General features: G+C 34.8%; 1 protein-coding gene across 5 annotated transcripts in view; it reads right to left on the bottom strand.

Annotated features, from left to right (window-relative positions):
* MAP2K4 (mitogen-activated protein kinase kinase 4) overlaps positions 1-21,298 on the bottom strand; it is a 272,193-nt gene that overhangs the window by 211,539 nt on the left and 39,356 nt on the right. Inside the window, exon 2 of one of the 5 annotated variants that reach the window (XM_027850075.1) lies at positions 15,635-15,667. The exons of 3 other annotated variants lie outside the window; for them this stretch is intronic. In XM_027850075.1, coding sequence (XP_027705876.1) covers positions 15,635-15,667 — 33 coding nt within the window. Of the gene's footprint in view, positions 1-15,634; positions 15,668-21,298 lie in introns of those variants that run through there. One more of the 5 variants, XM_027850074.1, reaches the window with a different exon arrangement.

The following is a 21,298-nucleotide window of genomic DNA, read 5'->3' as shown; positions in this document are numbered from 1 at the left end:
CCAATAGGTGCTTAAAATCCTTATGAGAACAAAAAGGAGCTGTTTCTAAAGTTAGAAAATTTTGTTTTATTGAAAATAAACACCTATCTTTCCTCCATGAGTAATGGGTAAAAATAAAGTCTGAAAGTTTCTTTCTGATAACAGGTCATATCTCCCTAAAACAGGCAGTGGTTACAAAAAGCAGCTCATTGTCTAGCTTACCTGAAAAGCTTTACCGGAAAAAAAAATGATTTTGTCAGAAACATTGTGGAAAATAGACTATATTTAAAGACTAAAGAACTGAGTTCCCATTTAGTCCCTTTTGGTGGAAGTGAAAATAAAAAAAGTCATAATAGCAGATCTCAAACTCTGATGGAGAAAAAGGCCAAAGAATGATTATTGAAGAGGGACAGAAAACAAAGAATTGTCAATGACTGATTGCCAAGAAAGGACCACTTAAACTGTCAGGATCTCAATGCTTCCTTTCTTCAGACTTCAACATATTATGTTGACTATCATGTGTTCACTGTGTTCAGAGAACTCAAATGGGATATAAAATTTAGATAAGATTTCTTCAGAGATTTCTCAGAGTGAAACACAAAATGGGAATAGTCCTCAAATTGCTCACACAATGGCTATAAAGGTTATACAACCAGAAAGTGAGTCTTCAGGACAAACTCTTAACCAAACAAGTGAAAGCAGCTTCTTTTAACTCTATATTTTCACATGCTATCCTCCAACTCTGTCTCCTAGCTTCCTTCAGATCCTAGCTTAAATCCCACCTTCTGTAAGAATTCTTTCCTAGGTACCTTGCTGACCTATCCTGAATTTCAGAATGCCAGCTGAAAAAATGGGGTAGGGTAAGGAGGTGGTCAGGTGGGGCAGTGTAGATGCAAACTGCCAGTGACTTTCTCATGAGGGAATGAACCTAGATTACTGCTCAGATGATGTAATATAGGAATTGTATAAAAGGGAAGAATTGTCCAATGTGATCTGTTAGAGAGGTACTTTAGTGGCTTCATGACTTGCATATTTAAGGTTCTTAAGGAAAAAAAATGCATTCTCCCCCTTTTGCTGTATAGCAAACTGTTTTAATCCACGGTTGTTCCTTACTGTTCCATTAAAATTGTATTCTTTGATCCATCAATAAATACTTGTGGTTAAAACAAAAAAAAAAAAAAAAAGAATTCTTTCCTGATCCCCTTTAATGTTAGTACCTTCCCCAGATGACTACCTTCATGTTATTCTGCATATATCTTTTTGGTAAATAGTTCAACCAATCAATCAATAAATAAACATTAAGGGCCTACCATGTGCTGGGGGCAGGAGATGGCTCAGTGGAGAGAGAGCTGGGCTTGGAGTCGGGAAGACCTGACTTTAAATCTGACCCCAGACTAGCTGTGTGACCCTGGGCAAATCATTTAACCTGTCTTTGCCTTAATCCACTGAAGAAGGAAATGGGAAACCACTCCAGTATCTCTGCTAAGAAAACCCCAAAAGGAGTCACAAAGTGTCAGACCCCAAATGAATAACAACTGAATGATAGGGAGTTACAGGAGTTTATTGAGTAGGGAGTGAAGTGGTTGGATGAAAATCACTTTGATAGCCTAATGGAGTAGGGGAAGACTTGAGGCAGGCAGACATATCAATGGGGAATATTTTTTTGCCTTTGTATTCCCAGAATTTAGTCTGACACATAGTAGGTGCTTAATAAATATTTGACTTGATAGAGGGGATCATGAAAGATAAAACAGATAATTGTGATTACATGAAATTGTTGTACCAACATTAATGTTAACTAGTCTAAAAAAGGGAAATAAGGAAATGGGGGTTAAAAAAAAAAAACACTACATCAAATCTCCCTGATGAGGGTCTGATGTGCAAAATAGACAGGCAACCAACATAAATATGTAATACCAAAAATCATTTCCAATAATAAGTCATAAAAAGGTAAAACAGAAAATCCTAAAAAGAATGGCAAACTACTGATAACCATACGGAAGAATGCTCCAAATCACTAAAAGACAACTACAAATCAAAGAATTTCTGAGGTTCATACACCTCATACTAAGCAAAGTGATAAAGGTAACCAAAATTAGGAATAGTCCAAATTGTAGAAATTGTAGAAAGACATGCAAACTAATACACTGTTGGTAGAACTATGTATTGGTCCACCCATTCTGAAAAGTAACTTAAAATTATGTAAAGAAAATGACTAACCTGCTCATAAGAAGATTTCTTTGATTAAGAGATCCCACTGCTAGATATATATACTAGGAGGTCAAAGATAAGAAAGGCTGTGTATACATCAAAATATTTATAGTGGCATTTTACTTTTATAATAGCAAAGAATTGCAAACAGATTCCTGTTGAATAAGGAATGGCTAGACAATGTATGTGGTACATGAATGTAACAAAATATTAATGCAATGTAAGAAAGAATGAATATGATAAAAACAGGGAAGCACAGAAAGACATGAATGGATACAAAGTAAACAGAACCAAAAAACAATATTAATAATGACTAAAACTGCAAATGTAAAAAAAAAAAAAGAACAAAACATGAGAAACTGAATGTTATGCAATTATAACGACCAAGCTTGGCCTCAAAAGGAAGAGTTATGAAAATATACCTCCCAATCTTCGTTTTAGAACATGAAGGACTATAGGTTCGGAACACTACATATAACGGCAGTGTTTTTCTGATGTGTTAAGTGTTGGTGAACTATTTTTTCCTCTTTTTTATATATTCTGTTATAAAGGATGATTCTCTGGGAGAGAGCAGGATTAAAGACACTGAGAAATACAGGTGATGTTAAAAAACAACAACAATAAAACTTCATTTAAAAATGAAAATGGACCTTCATAGATGGAGTGGTTTTGGTTTTAAGCATGCTCGAGGACCACAGTAGCAAAATCTAATGGAAACCAGATTACTGCAGCCATATATTGACTTAGAAAACCACAAATTAACATTATCTATGTTGTCTTTTTATTCAGTATGTTTAAACAGGTCCAAAATAATTATCTATCCTCCTAAATATGCCCTTCCCCCAAGTTTCCTAATTGTTATTTCAAATTATTCCCCTTCATGTACACACTTTAGCACATTCATTCACACAGGCTGTCCTTCATGCCTGAAATGAACTTGCCCATCTCTCTTATAGATCATTGGCTTCCTTCAAGGTTCAACCCCAATACTACCTGATCCCCTATTTAATTTGTACTCTCTGGTTCCCAAATTACCTTGCATTTGCTTTTATATGTTTGCCTTCAGTAAAACATAAGATCTTTGGTTTTTTGGATTTTTATTCCTATGCTTCAGAAGACACATGATAAGACACCTAAAAAAATAGATGGGGGAGTAACATGATAAATGTTTACTGAATCCTTTAATTTTTTAAGGGATAGGCTTTTTTTTCCCCTTTAAAAAAAGGAATAAAAAAAGAGTACAATATAACTATTGAAAACAGTCTTTATAAAAAACAAAAATGGACTTTCTCCTACCTCCCCTCCTCCATACATACAGTAGGAAAGGAAAATACATACTTTGTTTTCACAAAATGGCAGCACAAAATGGAGTGGATAAGAGCCTAGAATCAGGACATTCTGAAGTCTTCTTGCCTCAGACACTTTAACTGTGTGACTCAGAGCAAATGACTTGATCTCTGTAACCAAAGACAAAACCACAGAGATCATGGAATGCTTAAATACCTCTAGAAAAGTGGGCACCCCTGACAGGAAGAGGTTCACCCCAATTGGTGAACAATTAAAGACGGGGTGGACCCTGAGGTGGACTGAAAACCTTCAGCTCCAGCTAAGAACGTGGATTAATCGTGAGACTGAGCAGACTCCAGCACTGGACAAAGGCACCCATCTCTAGCCAGACCACTCCCTTTGAACAATAAGGTAGAGTAGGGTGAGAGGGGGGCATTTCAAGGGCCTGAGGCTAATGCTTTTAGGGCGGGAATTCACCTACATTAGATTCTCTGGGTGGGGAGGCTCCAGGGCAATCTCATCTATCAGCAATATCCTTCAGTGACTGACTGGTCTACAGGGGCTGATCCTTCAATGAGGAAATAAAGGGGGAAAAAAAACCTTGATCCTAATTGAATAACTGGTTTTTAATACAATAGAAAAATAATTATTTCTCTCATTCTTCATATGTAAAATGGGGGCAATGATGGCACCTACCTCAGTGATGTTATGAGATATTTGTAAATATCCTATATTTGTAAGTACCTCAGCACAGGGCCTAGCACATAGTAGGCACTAAATAAATACTTCTTTCCTTTGCTTTCTTACTACAAGCGCCCAAGCTATGCATGAATAGAATCAATGATAAGAAGTCCATTACTAGCATAGTAAGGAAATAGGGTGAATTTCATTGATGGTAAAGCTGTGAATTGGAAAGTAATTTAGAACTATGCCCAAAAGGATATTATGCATATCCATTTACCATTCTCTTTATAGGGAGAGGTAGAATGGGGTAAATTATTTCACATAAAAGAGACAAGAAAAAACTTTTACAATGGAGAGAAAGAGGTGGGAGGTGAGGGGGGAGTGAGTGAAACTTACTCTCCTCAGAATTGGCTCAAAGAATGAATAACACACACAGTCAATTGGATACAAAAAGGGGGGTGTTAGAAGGGAGGGCAGATTTGGGGAAGGGGCAGTCAGAAGCAAAACATTTTTGAAGAGGGACAGGGTGAAAGGAGAGACAGAATAGAATAAATGAGGGTGGGGGGACAGGATGGAGAGAAATACAGTTAACAATAGTAACTGAAAAAATTTTTGATCCAGGTTTCTCTGATGAAGACCTCATTTCTCAAACACATAGAGAACTGAGTCAAATTTATAAAAGTAAGAACCATTCCCCAGTTGATAAATGATCAAAAGATTTGATCAGTGTTCAGATGAAGTAATCAAAGTTATTTATAGCCATATGAAAAAAATGTTCTAACTCACTACTGACTGGAGAAATGCAAATTAAAACAATTCTGAGTACTACCTCATACCTATTAGAGTGGATAATAGGAAAGAAAAAGTAAATGACAAATAGTGGAGGGGATGTGAGAAAAATGAGACATTAATGCACTGTTGCTGGAGTTGTGAACTGATTCAACCACTCTGTAGAGTAATTTGGAACTATGCTCAAAGGTCTATAAAACCAGGAATACCCTTTGACCTAGCAATATCACTACTAGGTCTGCATCCAAAAAGAAAGAAAAAAGAAAAGGACTTACATGTACAAAAATATTTACAGCAGCTCTTTTCTGGATATAAAGAATTAGAAATTGAGGCAACTAAGTGGCGCAGTGGAGAGAGCTCTGGTCTTGGAGTCAGGAGGACCTAAGTTCAAATTCAGCCTCAGACACTTGACACTTACTAGCTGTGTGACCCTGGGCAACTCACTTAATCCAGATTGCCTCACCAAAAAGCAGACAAACAAACAAACAAAAAAAGAATTAGAAGTTGAGGGGGATGCCCATCAACTGGGGTATGACTGAACAAGCTGTGATATGTGATTATGATGGAATACTATTGTACTATAAGAAATGATGAGCAGGATGCTGTCAGAAAAACCTGGAAAGACTTGCATGGGCTGATGCAAAGTGAAACATACTGCGTACAAAGTAACAGCAATATTGTAAGATGATCAGCTGTGAATGACTTGGCTATTCTCAGCAAAACAATGATGCAAGACAACTCTGAAGGACTTTTGATGAAAAATGCTATCCATCCCCAGAGAAAGAACTGATGGTATCTGAATACAGATTGAAGCATGCTTTTTTTAATACTTTATTTTCTTAAGGGTTTTTTTGTCTGTGTTTTCTTTTACAACATAACTGTTACGGATATCTTCTGCATGACTATACATATACAACCTGTATCAAATTATTGCTTGCCTTCTGTGGGGGGAGGGGGGGAGTAGAGGAAGGGAGAGAGGAAGGAAAAGAATTTGGAACTCAGAGTTTTAAAAGAGAATGTTAAAAATTATTTTTACATGTAACTGGGGAAAAATAAAATACTAACAAAAAAAAAAGGCAGAGGAACTAGAGACCAAATTGCCAACATTCGCTGGATCACAGAGAAAGCAATGGAGTTCTAGAAAAACATCTATTTCTGCTTTGACTATGTGGATCACAACAAAATGCGGCAAGTCCTCAAAGAAATGGGAGTACCAGATAATTTTGTCTTCTGAGGTACCTGTATGCAAGCCAAAAGGCAACAGTTAGAATCAAACATGGAAGAACTGATTGGTTTAAAATGGAAAAAGGAGTATGACAAGGCTATATTTTATCACCTCATTTAACTAATATGCAGATGCTAAATTTGATGAAGTAAAACAAGTGTCCAACATTGTTACATAAAGTGTAAAGACACATACATACTTGAAATCTCATTTTCACACATATGTTCTGTTCTAGAAAGTAGGGCATGTTATATGTTTCAATTAATATAGGAAAAGGGTCTTATTTGTGGGGTTAATGTCCTTGTGGCTTTTAATACTACGAAGAAAAAACTTTATGCAGCAGGGGCAGGTAGGTGGCGCAATGGATAGAGCACCAGCCCAGGAATCAGGAGGGCCTGGATTCAAATGCAGCCTCAGACATTTACTAGCTGTGTGACCCTGGGCAAGTCACTTAACCCCAACTGCCTCTCCCCCACCCCCCAAAAAAAGAAAACAAATGCTGTACTTTTCCAAATGTAAATATAAGTATGATCAACTATGAAATCTCACCTATCATCCCTCTAAACCATTTGAAATATAACCAGAATCTAGAGTACATTCCAGATTGTGCCTTTAGGATTACCTCACTCTATACTGAAGAACAGTAAAATATAAGGGGAAAGGGAATTTACTTTCCTTTTAAATTTGTAAAATTTACTACAAGTTGAGAAAATCTAGGATCATATCCAAACCTTCAGTTTGATTTTACATAGTGAATAGGCAGGGTGTATTGCAAAATTCTACAGGGGCAATCAGCTCAAAAAAAATAAAACTCTGTGAAGACACAAAGAGAAATAATTCTGATGAGAAGAAAAATGGAATTTGTTTGAAGATACCAATGTAGATGTACAGGGAACTAGAAACCAACTTAGATTTTTAAAAGATATGTACAATAGACAAGCAACAGTAGGTAAATATGTAAGCAGCACTGATACTCCAAATAAGTAATTAGATAATAAGAGAGCACCTAGCTGCCCCCTGGATAAATTTAAGTCCCTAGGTCCTGATGAATTACACCTCCAGTAGTTGAAAGAATGGGAAGGTTTTATTTCTGAGCCACTGTTAATAATATACAAAACACTGTGAGAATGAGGAAGTACATCAAGACTGGAGAAGAAAAATAATCCCAGTTTTCAAATAAGGAAAAAGATATTCAGTGAGCTTGACTTCAATTTCTAGGAAATTTTTAGAATGCATCATTAGAAAAATGGTTAAGTGAACATCTAGAAAAGGAAAAAAGATTTCAAAGAGGAAGTATGGTTTTAAGAATAGGTCATGTCATACTAATTTTTTTTTACAGATCTACTAAATTGGTAATTTCATTTTTCACAAAGTATTTGAAAAATTATCTCACTGTATTCCTATGAAAAAGATGGAAAGATGCTCCAGATAATGATAGAATTAGATGGTTTCAGAATAAGAGTTATAACTTAAACTAGATGGGTACTGATAATCCATTCCAACTCCAGAGTTGTGTGGTTCTGTAAGAAACTCAATGGTGTATTTTGTATACTGGAAGGTTAGGGGTATTTTTAGGTCTTGCTTAACTTTCCCAAAGGAAGCCAAGAATTATCTCACAAAAATTCTACATAGATGCACTATATTATCCCTTTGAGTTCACAACTATTTCCTTTCCCTGAAAAGCTGATATTAGAAAATCTTGCTTTGAAACTTGTGATGTGTTTCACCACTCTTAAATACAGCTACCACTGCATATATTCAATCCAAAGCAAGAGTGAATGCTTCCAGATTATCAGAATAATGATCTAGTAATATTTTTAACTTTTGAGATAAATAGATGAAGCAACCAAAATAAAGATGTCAGCTGGAACAAGTTGGTTTCCTGGTGCCCTAAAGTGTTCCATTTCTCAGAAGGCCTGCTTGATAGCAACCATTCCTAGGTGAGTTCAAATTCTGGACCCGCTATGAAAAGATTCCATAAATAACCACCAATTTTTATTTCTGCTTGATCTGAACTAAGTAGCTCTTTGTATAAGGAACCCTCAAGAGGACAAGGCATGTCTAAATTCATTTTCATTGCTTCTAAAGGACTCACTGTGAGCTAAATAATAACAATGATTTTAAAAGTGACTCTGACTCTCGTCTTCCTTCCCTCCAATAGCTCAGCGTTTAACAGCAGGTAACTAAGAGTATTTCCTACACAACTCTTGTCAAAAATAAAAGGGATCTTATTGAGAACCTTTTTGTCATCTGGAACAACCATTCCTTAACTGTATCTGATCTGAGATTTTGCTATAGATCATTAACTTTATCTCTGGCCTTCTGCTCATTCAGATCTATAAAGTTATGTTGGAGATCAAAAGATCCTAAGCCCCATACCCACCGCCACCCAGCAAAAACTGTATCAGGTCATATCATAACATTATAACTTGTTGCTGCCACTCTGAGGTTTTAAAAAAAGAAAGAGAAAAATAGCAGTGAGTGGCAAGAGTAGCATCATATAAGTAGGAAAGACAGTGGACTAGAATTCAGGAAACCTAAAGTTTAGTCAGGCTCTGTCATTTGTTTAGCATTATAGGCCTAGAGTAGTTATCTCACCTCTCAAAGCCTCTGTTTACTCATAATACCTATTATATCTCATGGATTCATCAAAGTAATAATGAGACTTGTTTGATACTGGCTTCTTGAGAGTATAGACTATTTCAGATTTTGTCTCTGTATTCTCAAAGTCTAGCATATTTGATTTGTGCAGAATAGGCACTTAAAACACGTTGAAGTTAAGTATGAGTCCTTGTTCAGAGTTGTATGGTTTTTTAAATCAATTTATTAAAACCTAATGACCTGAAAATAACATAACTATATGACTATCATAGTGTCAGTTTACAAAACACTCCTTTCTAAGCAATTCTGAATACATATTCATAGATTTCCATAACAAAAAATAAGAAAGTCTCTCCTTTTAATTTACTTAAGAATTGGTGTCATGGCAGTAGGGTGGAGTCTCTGGACCCCTTCTCAGAAGGATGTTTGTTGTCTACACTCTTAAGGAAATTCTAAATTTCAGTAAACATTACAGTGAAGATAAAGATGTAAATTTTTTCCCCATTAACATTTATGGACCCCTCGAAATCTATCCAAAAACTCTGGGTGTATAATTCTCAATTAAGCTAACGACTCTGTCTTGACTTAAGGAAGCTTAAAGTATAAAATAGGCATATTTCTAAATATAATCACCAGATATTTATAGATTGTTAGGCCTTGAAGTTATATGACAGCTTTATGCCACTAAGAGTTTTCTATACTGCTCCCCAAGAATCATATCAATTATATTAATATGCAAAATAATAATCATTTCATTCAGAATCTTATGGGTTCACCATGTTTATTATAAAAAATCTGCGAAAACATTCTGAATATAACCTTCCATTTTTTTTTTAATGGTTTAAATAAAATGTCCATTTAATATGCAGAAATCAGGAGACAGGAGCCCTCAGTTTTATGCTACAATCCTGTATTAGTACAGTCTATTAAAAAAAAAAAACCCAACACTTCTTTCAGTTATTTTCTTGTTAGTAATATTAAGCAGAATTATGGGAAGATGATGAATGATGATGATTTTATTAACAAGGAAAGGAAGAGTCACAAATAGAGTACTAAACTCTGGGGCATAGTCTCCAAAAAAGATTATGGTAATGATGGTGACTATGGTGGTGGTGATAGTTAATATTTATATAATGCTTTAACTTTAGAAGAACATTGTCCATACATTATCATGTTTCCTCTCACAACAATCCTGTGAAGTACCACAAGTGTTATTATTACCATTTTACAGATGAGGAAACTAACTGTAGAAATGCTAAAAGGCCACACAGCTAGCATATGACAGAGGTATAATTCAAACCCAGATCACTCTACACTCTATGTTCAGCACACTTTCAACTACAACATACTTCCTCTCAAGCAAGCTGTTCATATCCCAATATTCCCAATTAACAGGACTTTTTTTAATGAAATATTAAAATATATCAAGCAAGGTTGTCTACTTCCTTCTAAAGTTTTCTCTGGAGCCAACAGTGGTTCAGATTCTTGATTAAGTATAGCATAAAAAATAAGCCTTATAAATCTATGAATATATAAATAAAAATGCAACATCTTATGGGAAAAACAAATCCTTTCTTAAATTCACAAACCAAATAAATAAATAGATTCACAAGCCAAACTCAAAACTGACAATCTCTTATTCAGCAGTGGATTTCACTTATAATTTGCTCTTGGAACTGTATACTAGGGCAGCTAGGTGGCACAGTGGATACAGCACTGGCCCTGAAGTCAGGAGGACCTGAGTTCAAATCCGGCCTCAGACCAAACAACTGACACATACTAGCTGTGTGACCTTGGGCAAGTCACTTAACCCCAATTGCCTCACTAAAAAAAAAAAGAAAAGAAACTGCACACTGAGAAATATCTAATGCAGGTAACATTCATGACAGCATACAATTCTCACCCAAATTGGAATACATATAATCATGAACTAGAGAAAAAGCATACCTGAGAAAATTTTGCCTAATTACTTTTGACATATATCTAAAAATCTGAACTTAAATACCAATTTATCTAAAGCAGTGGCTCCCAAACTTTGAGTATAACCCTTTTTTTGTTTGTTTGTTTTTTTCCTTTAGGCAATTGGGGTTAAGTGACTTGCTCAAGGTCACACAGCTAGTACGCGTCAAGCGTTTGGACTGAAGCCGCATTTGAACTCAGGTCCTCCTGACTTCAGGGCTGGTGCTCTATCCACTGCGCCACCTAGCTGCCCCCTAACCCTTTTTTTTAAAGTCAAAAAATGAGCCCCCCACCCCCACAGTAGTTGTACTATTCACAATCACTGATTGAGAAAATAAAGGAGTGGCAAACAGCTACAATGAACTCAGTAATATTTTTATACTGATTTGAATTTTAATCAGCATCTACAAATATTTGAAATCTAGTATCATTTATGTGCAACATATACTGTTTACTCAGTGTGCAGAAGGCATGTTTGCTTATTGAAGGATTCACAAACTCCTTGCAATAACCCAAAAGCCAATGGTTGGGAATTGGTACACTGAAGAATTCTGATTTTAAAAAGTAAAACAAATTATATTGCAAAAGAATGAAATGCACAAATTAACCACATTGATCTGAATGCCATTGTGATAATCCAAATCTGTCACAAACTATAAAAGCATCTTTATACACAATAGCAACATATTCTTAAACAGCAATTGATCAAACCATCATAATGGCAATTTTAAGGGTTCTACACAATTTTTTTTCAGATAATTTGTTTAAAATCATGTTTGACACCTGATATTCCAACTTCATAAAAATCTCAATATCAGAAAAGCATTTATTACTGTCTTGTATCAGTATTATATGCCTATAAAACTGATTAAATATAAGCAAATATATATATATGTATACATATAAAAAGGCATACAAAATGAGATGTTCAGTGGACTTTTACTGAACTCCTAAAGACATTTAGCACCCAGAAAAAAATTGTACAATCCCAAACTATAATTATTCTCTAATAAAATTCACCAACTTGTAATAAATAAGTGATTGATTGTGGTGTTTTTTTTAATTGAGTAATATAACAACATAAAGAATAGAAGTTATATGAAAGACAATGAAAAAAAAATTTCAGAGCTTCCATTAGTCATCACAAATGTCTTATAAGTCATTTTAAGCTATAACATAGTATCACATTTATCTTGAGTTTTCAGCAGAGATTCTGAACCACACCAAAATTTCCTTACCTGGCCTATAAGCACTTGATTTTATATATCTCCTAAAAATGATATGAGACTAAACTAAAATTTTATTCTGAAAGGGTTTTGGGGTGGGGAGAACAAGGGGGAGTAGGAAGGGAGTTGTGGAGGTTTTCTGTTTTGTTTTTTGTTTTAGAATTTTTCCACACATTCAAGAGAACTGTAGAAACACTGGTTTTAAGTAAAACAAGGTAAAAAATTAGTTTTCTCAGAATTTCAAATGTCTAAAAAGATGGAAGATCAATTTTTCAAATTCCTTATTTTTAGATATTGTACTTTTGTGAAGGGGCTGTAAGTTTGCTGAGACTTAGGTCAAAAGGAAAAAAAAAAAGGAATGCAGGTATTCTGTGTGACCATTTCAACCAGCAGTAACAAGACAATAATACCTACCTTCCAATGCAAACTGAGAAATTTTCCTTGTAAAAGTGAAAATTTGACTTAAAATTTTTCAAAACACAGTTATACAAATTAAAATGGATCAACAGATCCAGGACCAGAAAGAAATGTTTGTGAGGGCAAGTAATTTTTAAATGGTGCAAGCTAGGGCTTAACAACCCATGGCATACTGCTCCAGAGAGCTAATAGTGTAATTTTTCTGAAGCACAGCTCTGTCCATGTCATTTTCCTGTTTAATAAGCTCTACCACTCCCTATCACCTCCAAGATCAACTATAAAGTCTACTGTATGACATTAAAACATATTCATATCCTGGCCCCTTCCTATCCTTCCCAGCTTCTTACATGCACCCTCTTCTGCCTCCACATACTCTGTCCAGTTACACTGATCTACTTGTGGTTTCCAAAACAAGACACTTAGGTCACTACTCCACGCTTATGTATGGCTGTCTCCTGTGACTAAAACACTCTGCCTCTTCACCTCCACCTTGTAGTTTCCCTGGCTTTCGTCAAGACTCAGGTCAAATTCCATTTGCTGCATTTCTGAAAGAGATCTTTCCCAATCTATGAATGCCTCTTGCCCTTTCAGATTATCTTCATCTACTTACTGTCTGTGCCTTTTACATACCTGGATATTTACATGCTATCTCCACTGTAATATATGCTTCTTGAGGTCAAGGACTGTTTTATGCTTTTCTTTATATCCCCACCACTAAGCACAGTGTCTGGCACATAGTAAGCACTTAAAAAATGTTTGTTGACTGCCTTCCAAATTTATGGTCAGCTAGCTTCTTCCAATTCCTCCTTCATCTATTCCTTTTCCATTAAGACAGGGATTCTTAACCCATCAACTTTCAAAATACATATATTTTGATAGCTGTATTTCAACATAATTGGTTTCCTTTGTAATCCTGTATATTTAATTTTATGCATTTAAGAACATAATTGTGGGTGGCAGCTGGGTGGCAGCTAGATGGCACAGTGGACAGAACTCTGGCCCTAGACTCAGGATGACCTAGTATTCAAATCTGGCCTCAGACACTTGACACTTACTAGCTGTACCACTCTGAGGCAAGTCACTTCACCCCATTGCCTGGGCAAAAAAAAAGAAAAGAAAACAAACATTATTCTGATAAAACGGGCTTCACCAGGCTGCCAAAAGGGTTTATAATACAAAAAAGATTCAGAATGCCTGCATGGGGGAGCTCTGGTGTGTCTATAGCTCTACCCAGAGTAAGTGGTCTTGCTGCCAGATCCTTAAGTACGGAGGTAATAAAAAAGAAAAGTGCTGTGATCACTAACCATCTCCTTTCTCCATGTCTTTCATACTGCTCATTCCCATTTGAATAAAGGCACCTTTGCTCATGGCATATTCCACTCACACCTAAGCAATCAGGCTATTTTTAATATGTACCTGATGTAAAGCTAATTTAGAAATATGCCACAACTATACCATTAGGCAATAACAAGACAGGCTAATTCACTTGGCATCAAAGATACTGGACACCTGGAAGAAGAAAAATCACTGAGAACAGAAATCCCTCATGAAAATGAGGAGCCAGGCATAGAGAAATTGTTGAATGTTACAAACAGTAAATCTGGAGGTAGCAATAAATAGGTACATCTCCCATTGCATAACTCTGGAAACTAACTGGTTTTACTGCTCCCAGGACCTCTGGCTCACATAATACCCAACTTAGTAGTCACAGAATCAGATATTTAGAGCTGGAAGGGCCTTTAGAAGCCATTCAGTTCAATCTCCTCCTTTTTCAGATGAGGAAACTGAGGCATAGAGATAAAGTGTCTTGCTCAGGGTTACTCTAATAGTAAGTGTGAGGAAAGATTTGAATTCAGATCTTCTTGACTCTAAATCCAATGCCTTATCCACTATGCCTCTCACAATGTAGGGGAAGGCAAGGGGGAAAAAAAGTGTTGTTGACTGATGACAATCACCCCCCTAACCATGAACAAGGTTCAGTAGCACAGGTGAATGGGTTGTTCATACTTTGGGTCCAATGAGAAAATACCTCAGTTTAAAATATCTTGCCAAATTCTGGCACAGATTTTTTATATGATCTTTCTTCTAGCTCCTGATCTGCCTTACTAGATCACTGGTGTTCTTGACAGTAACACATATAAATAGTTTTTAAAAACACACTAAAAAAACTTCTGGTTGTAATTTAAGCAAAAGGAAAACTTAAGTATTCTTGTAGGATGAAAAGGGGAAGAGGGGGAAAAGAGTTGGTGGTATTTCTTAAAGTTAAAAAAGTAAAGTTTTAGTGTGATTTGTCTTGGGGGATGATAAGAACTGTGTCCAGTTGTTTGTTCACTTAAATTGGATTTGCGTGTAAAAATGTTTTAAAAAGTATATCAAGTTTTAATTTGAAATATGTTAAAAGCATAGAGCTAGTATCACAGAAGGGATAATATACACTGATTATATATCATTATAAAATCCTTATGAAACATATTTAAAAGTTTTATATATCACATACTACCTTCTGCCATTTGGGTGAGGAGGGGAAGGTGGAAGTAGTCTCAATATCTAATGCTACATTCTATTTCTAAAACTCTGGCAAGGTGGGGAATTAGAGAAAGGTCTAATTTGAAGGCAGTCTCCTCTACTGATCTTGATTAAATAGTCTGTTATTTTAAGACCATATTTTACATAACTGACATTTTAAAAATTCAAATATAAATAACCTTTTTCTTAAAGTTGTTTTAGGTTTTTTGGAGGGTTTTTTTTGTTGTTGGTTTGTTTTTTTTTTTTAAAGATACAAGAACACTTAAGCTTCTCTAGTTAGATAAAAATTTCAATATCTTCTTTTGGGATGGTTGTTTTCCTATCACCAACTAGCAAAAAGAAAATCTGAAAATATGTACAATAATTACACTATTAGTTTTATGATATAACTACAATTTTTTTGAGAAAAATTGTTGTACATTGTACATATCCAGAAACTTTGATCTATACCAATCTGAGTTATAGTCTATTAGATAATATATATAAAAGATTATATTTATGTCATACATCTCTATTTTACTATTCCAGTTGTGAAATTTAACTGAAAAGGGGTAAAATGTTTTATAATAAACAACTAAGAGAAAATGTTTGTACTTGATAAAAGAATGAGAAATGGAAGCTCTATTAATGTAAAATCACCATGGTTGGTTAGTTGGAATAACAGTGGACACATTCCCAATACCAAGATGGATATGAAAAAAGGAGCATAACTATAAAATGTATAGCTTACTTTGTGCCTTTTCACAGAAGTTTATCTGAAAGCCTAAAGTAAAAAAGATAAGTTCCAGTTCATTGACTGTAATTCAAAGAATCACACCAAAAATAAAATAACATGACATTTAGTTTTCAACTTTCAATAAAATAGTTTTTAAAAACAGGAAACCAGTTCAAATTACATTATGGCTGAAATATTGTACACATGGAATTTCCCAAAAACATAACTTCAGATTTCTTGCATTATCTACACATCAGTAAATGAGGATCCACAAGGGTGATGCTTCATCATACTTTTAATTTCAAATTCATTTAAATGTTATTAGTGACTGGGAATCAAAAGGAAATTTTCTTGAGAATGACCTCAATATCTTTCTCCAAAAATCCATCCCTCTTCCAAACTTCTCTCTTTTTCTCCATCACCCAGGTATGCAATCTCAGAGTCATCTTTGACTGTTCCCTCTCCCTCAAACCCAATATTCAACTAGTTCCTAATTTGTTGATTCTCCCTCCATAGCATGTTCACATTGTATAATAATCTCTTCTCCACTGAAACATTCACCATCTCAGTTCAGGCTCTCATCATCTATCTCCTGGATTACTGTAGTGGCCTAATTGTTTTCCTTGATTCCATTATCTATTTTTTCAGTCCACTCTCTATATAGCTTCCAAATTAATATTCCTAAGGCACATGATGTTTTTTATTCAAAAACCTTCAATGACTGGCATTTTTAGCCCTTTTAAGATAAAGTACCTACCCACTTTTTTGAGATTTATTTCACATTACTCCCCATCACACATTCGCCATTCTAGACAAACTGTCCCCCAACTTGCCCCAGAACATATAGTAAATGCCACCTCCTTTACCAACGACCATACATACATATATATAGCACCCTCCATGCCTAAAAGTTCACTGTCTCCTCACCTCCACCTCTTAAAATCATTTTAAGATTTGTTCAGTCATTCCCCAATTGATAGGCCCCCTTTTTAATTCCAGTTCTCTCCTGCAACAAAGAGCTGCTATAACTATTTCTGTACTTGTAAGTCTTTTTCCTTTCTTTGATCTCTTTGGGGAATAGATCTACTAGTGGCATTGCTAGGTGAAAGAGTGAACACAGTTTAGTGTTTCCTAAGGATATAGTTAAAAATTGCTTTCTAGAATGGCTGGATCAATCCACAATTCCAAAGTGAACCCGCGTCCCTGTCTTCCCACCGCCCCTCTAAGAAGTGTAATTTTTTTTACATCAACTTTACGTATCTGATGAATATGAAGTAGAATCTCACAGTAGTTTTAATTGCATTTCACAAATTACTAGTGATCTGAAGAATTTTTTCAGATGGTTGTTGATTGCTTTTGATTTCTTCTTTGAGAACTTCTTGTTCATATCTCCTTTGATCTACTGGGGTATGGCTGAGTAAATTATGGAATATGAATGGAATAGAATATACCATGTCTATAAAGAAATTATGAAAGAGGCAGTTTTAGAAGAGAAACCTGGGAGAACTTGTATGACCTTTGCTGCTGAATGAAGTGAGCTGAACCAAGAGAAGAAATCATACAATGAAGAACACTGTAAAAACAATTTTGAAAGACTTAAGAACTGCGGAATGCAATAACCTACCACCACTCCAGAGGAAGCATGCTGCCTGTCTCCTGACATATGGAATGATAGATAAAAGATACAGAATCACACACACATTTTTGGACATAGAAATGTATGGATTTGTTTTGCTTGACTATGCTTCTTTACTACAAAGACTATTACTTGGGATAGAGAAAGGAGCTAGCAATTGGGTTATAGAACCAAAAAAAAAAGGTAAAAGAAATAAAAGATGGCTATTAAAGCATTTTTAACGTATAAAAGAGAAATGAAGCAAGTCCAGAAGTAAAAAGAGGTTAGGGTTGAAAGTAACATGTTAAATGTGTCATATGTTTTCCAATAAACAAGCTAACAACAATAATATTATGGAAAATCACTTGGAAAGACTTAAAAACTCTGATCAACGTAATGACCATCTATGTTTCCATAATACTCATACAAAGTATGCTACCTATGACCTGACATAAAAATGAAGGATTAAGATGCCCTATAAGACATACATTTTTGGACATGACCAATGTGGGAATTTGTTTTGCTTGACTGTGTGTATTTGTTACATGGGTTCTGCTTTTCTCTCTTCAGTGGCAGGTAGGAGAGAGGGGAGTGTAAAAGGTAGGAGAGAGAAGGGAAGTAGTGATGGAGTTCCAAAAAGAGAATAAAAGGACAGAAGGAATCACAAGCAAGCATGACAGATTTAAAAGTTACATGCTTAATTTATTATATACTTTAAAAGAAAAACAAGCTCTAAATGAAAGAAATTTACAGTTTCATATACAATCCCATCTTATTCTATAATGGAAATGGAAACACAAATTTTATTCATTATTTGTTAAATTGAGAATAAAAAAAAACAAGTTCTACATAAGTATGTGATCCTCTTTTTCCTTTTTTTTTATATGGAAATGTTTCCCTTTTTTTCAGTGTTCATTAAATTCACTACAAAATAAAATATAAAGAGAAAAGAAAATAACTATAACTTAGTTCAGGTGTTACTTCCTACAAGATACTTTTCCTAATCACCCAGTTGTTAAGAGCTCTCTGCCTCCTGAAATTATTTTGAATTTATTTATCTGAGTATGTGTCATATGCCCACAAGAAAATGTAAGCTCTCTGAGTAACTGTTAGTTTGTGTTGCCTTTCTTTTACTCCTAAATTTGGAATATTATATTCTGAATCATGTGGCTTGTTTCTGTGTACTCTGAAATTCATTCCTAAAGTAACTCCATTAGAAGAAAACTGTTACTTGATTTGGGCACACTGTGGTATACTCCAGAAAGTGTTGGATTAAGAGTAGGAAAAGGTCTTCTCCCTACTAGCTCTATGACTTCACACAAGTCAATTAACAATCAGTCCTAAAGAAAGGTCAAATACATTTTTTAAACTACAAGTGTACTTTGTTGTATATAGTACATGGCCCAGCAGAACTAAACATAAATTTGATTTTTTTATAAATCAAATCATTTTAGATGCATTTAGGTGAGCTAATTGTTTAAGCCTATTATAAGTCCTTAGTGGGGAAAGGTTGGCTCCTCTCTTCTGTTTTATATTTGTATTTTTATCCATCATTTTTCTTAGGGTCAAACTCATACTGTACACAGTAACATAAAAACATAAAAACAATTACCATTTTCTTGTACAAAATGATAACAGCAAATTTATAACCAACTACAGAGTTATTTATAAAAAAATTAAATCAGGGCAAAGCTAGGTGGCACAGTGCACGAGCACCTACCCTAGAGTCAGGAGGACCTAAGTTTAAATTCCACCTCAGATACTTACTAGTTGTGTGATCCTGGGCAAGTCACTTAACTCTAATCATTTCCAAAAAAAATCAAAGTTTTGTTAAAAATAATAATAATAATAATAATAAGAGCAGGAATAAGTAGTATTGAAGAAGTCCTTTACTAGAATCTCATCAGCTAAAGTTTTGGGATCCTGGTAAACAGTGCTCAAAAACTTAGCACCTAAAATACACAAAGTATTATTATTTTGTCATAATGGTAGTACGCCATATAGATTTTCCTACCATTCTCTCACAATATACCCCATATTTTAGGATAGAGTGGGGGACTAAATGCTTCCCACACCTCAAGTGTCAGAGACTGCTTTTCAGTCAAGAAATCAGAACAAAATTTAGGGCTCATACCCCTCAAAAAAGAACACAGAAATACCAAAGAGTAGCAAAACAATTAAAAAATAAATAAAAATCAATCAAAATAGGTAATAAGCAATCAGGAGGGGGTGGAGGACAGAACTGTTACATATAATATAAACATTCACACACACATATTCCATGGAACAACTGAGAATGCTAAGTCAACACAAATCATATATACACAAAAAAATTCAAGATAAGTTAAGTGCATATGCCATCCTCAAATGGATAACTGATAGACTTGAAGAAATTAAGTAGGAATTATAAAGCCAAATATAAATGAGCTTGAAGAAAATTTAAAGAAAGGAGAAAATGATGCTAAAATTAAAAGCTTTCAGAAAGACTAGAAGGAAATAACAAAAAATAACCCATTTAGAGATTAAAATTAAAACCTCAAGTAAATTAATGGAATTAACTGACTATATACTCCACTGTATTAGCAAAGGGAAACAATAAACAGCCAAATCAACTACAAAAAACAGGGCTATTCCAGAGAACCCGAAAAAAATGCAAGGATTTTGGAAGGCAGATCAAAATGCTACAACTTCAGGATTATTGAGGTCCTAGAAGATTTTTTAAAATAACAATAGCAACGTGATATTCTAGGGGGGAAAAAAAAAAACAAAGAAAACTTCCCCAAATTAACAAACCTAAACAACAATCTACAAATAGAAACAATCTACAGTACTCCAAAAATAAGAAATCTAAGATTCAACATTTTTTGACACAGTTAAACTTAAACATAGACATTTTAAGGCACAGATTCTTAAGTGGGAGTTCATGAACTTTTTCTTTTTAACATATGTTGATGCTTCAATACAATTGGATTTCTTCATGATCCCATGTATTTTGTCTTATAGATTTAAAATCTAATTCTGAGAAGAGATCCAGCAACTTCACCAAACTTACAACAGGGGTACTTAACATAAAAACAAGAACATTTGCTTTAAGGGAAAAATATTCCATACAGACAGAAAGAAAAATGGCTTCTCAACAATTTAAATCAGGACTACTACTCAAAAAAAGTAATACAATATAAAAAATTTTTTTAAATCATAGAATTAACTACCCAGGAAAGACAAGAAATTAACATGTGAGAAACAGTTCTGCTCCGAACAGCTTGCAAAGATACACACAATTCAAGTAGCCTTTGAATAAGTGATATTCTCAAAATATCACTTCTTAAAGATCATACTTCTTAACGCAAGACAGTTACTAACACAATATACTGTATTAGCTAAATCACTGTTTAAAAACTACTTCAGAATAACAGAGAAAAGGTCAAAGGGGAGAAGAGGAGATTGTTATAGCTCTCTCACACCTCCAATTTGCTTGGTAATTACTTGATATACATCTTTGTAGGTACTTATTGATGTGTTTCCTTACACACACATACACACATGTATACTTCCCCCTCCCCAGAATTAAGCTCCCTGAGGGCAGGAACTATTTATGACAAAATGGGAAAATTGGAACACTAATGTATTGTTGGTGGAGTTGTGAACTGATCCAACCATTCTGGAGAGCAATTTGGAAGTATACCCAAAAGGCTGTGCATACCCTTTGATCCAGCAATAGCACTACTACATCTACATCCCAAAGAGATCATAAAAAAAGGAAAAGGACCCACATGTACAAAAATATTTATATCAGCTCTTTTTATGGTGGGCAAGAATTGGAAATTGAGGGGATGCCCATCAACTGGGGAATGGCTGAACAAGTTGTAGTATATGGATGTAATGGAATACTACTGTGCTATAAGAAATGATGAAACATCTGTTAAATCAAGTTGGAAAATTATGGTGTAATGAGGAACTGTTTTTAAAAATCTAAGATGGAAATTCTGCAACTATGTATAAAACTTTTGGTGTTTGTTTTTGGTTTTTAGCAATAAAGCAGCATGGGCTGAGAATGCACTGAA

Source organism: Vombatus ursinus, unplaced genomic scaffold, assembly GCF_900497805.2.
Source record: "Vombatus ursinus unplaced genomic scaffold, bare-nosed wombat genome assembly UNPS02008996.1, whole genome shotgun sequence".
Classification (NCBI taxonomy): domain Eukaryota; kingdom Metazoa; phylum Chordata; class Mammalia; order Diprotodontia; family Vombatidae; genus Vombatus; species Vombatus ursinus.
This window is presented reverse-complemented; position numbering and strand designations above follow the sequence as displayed.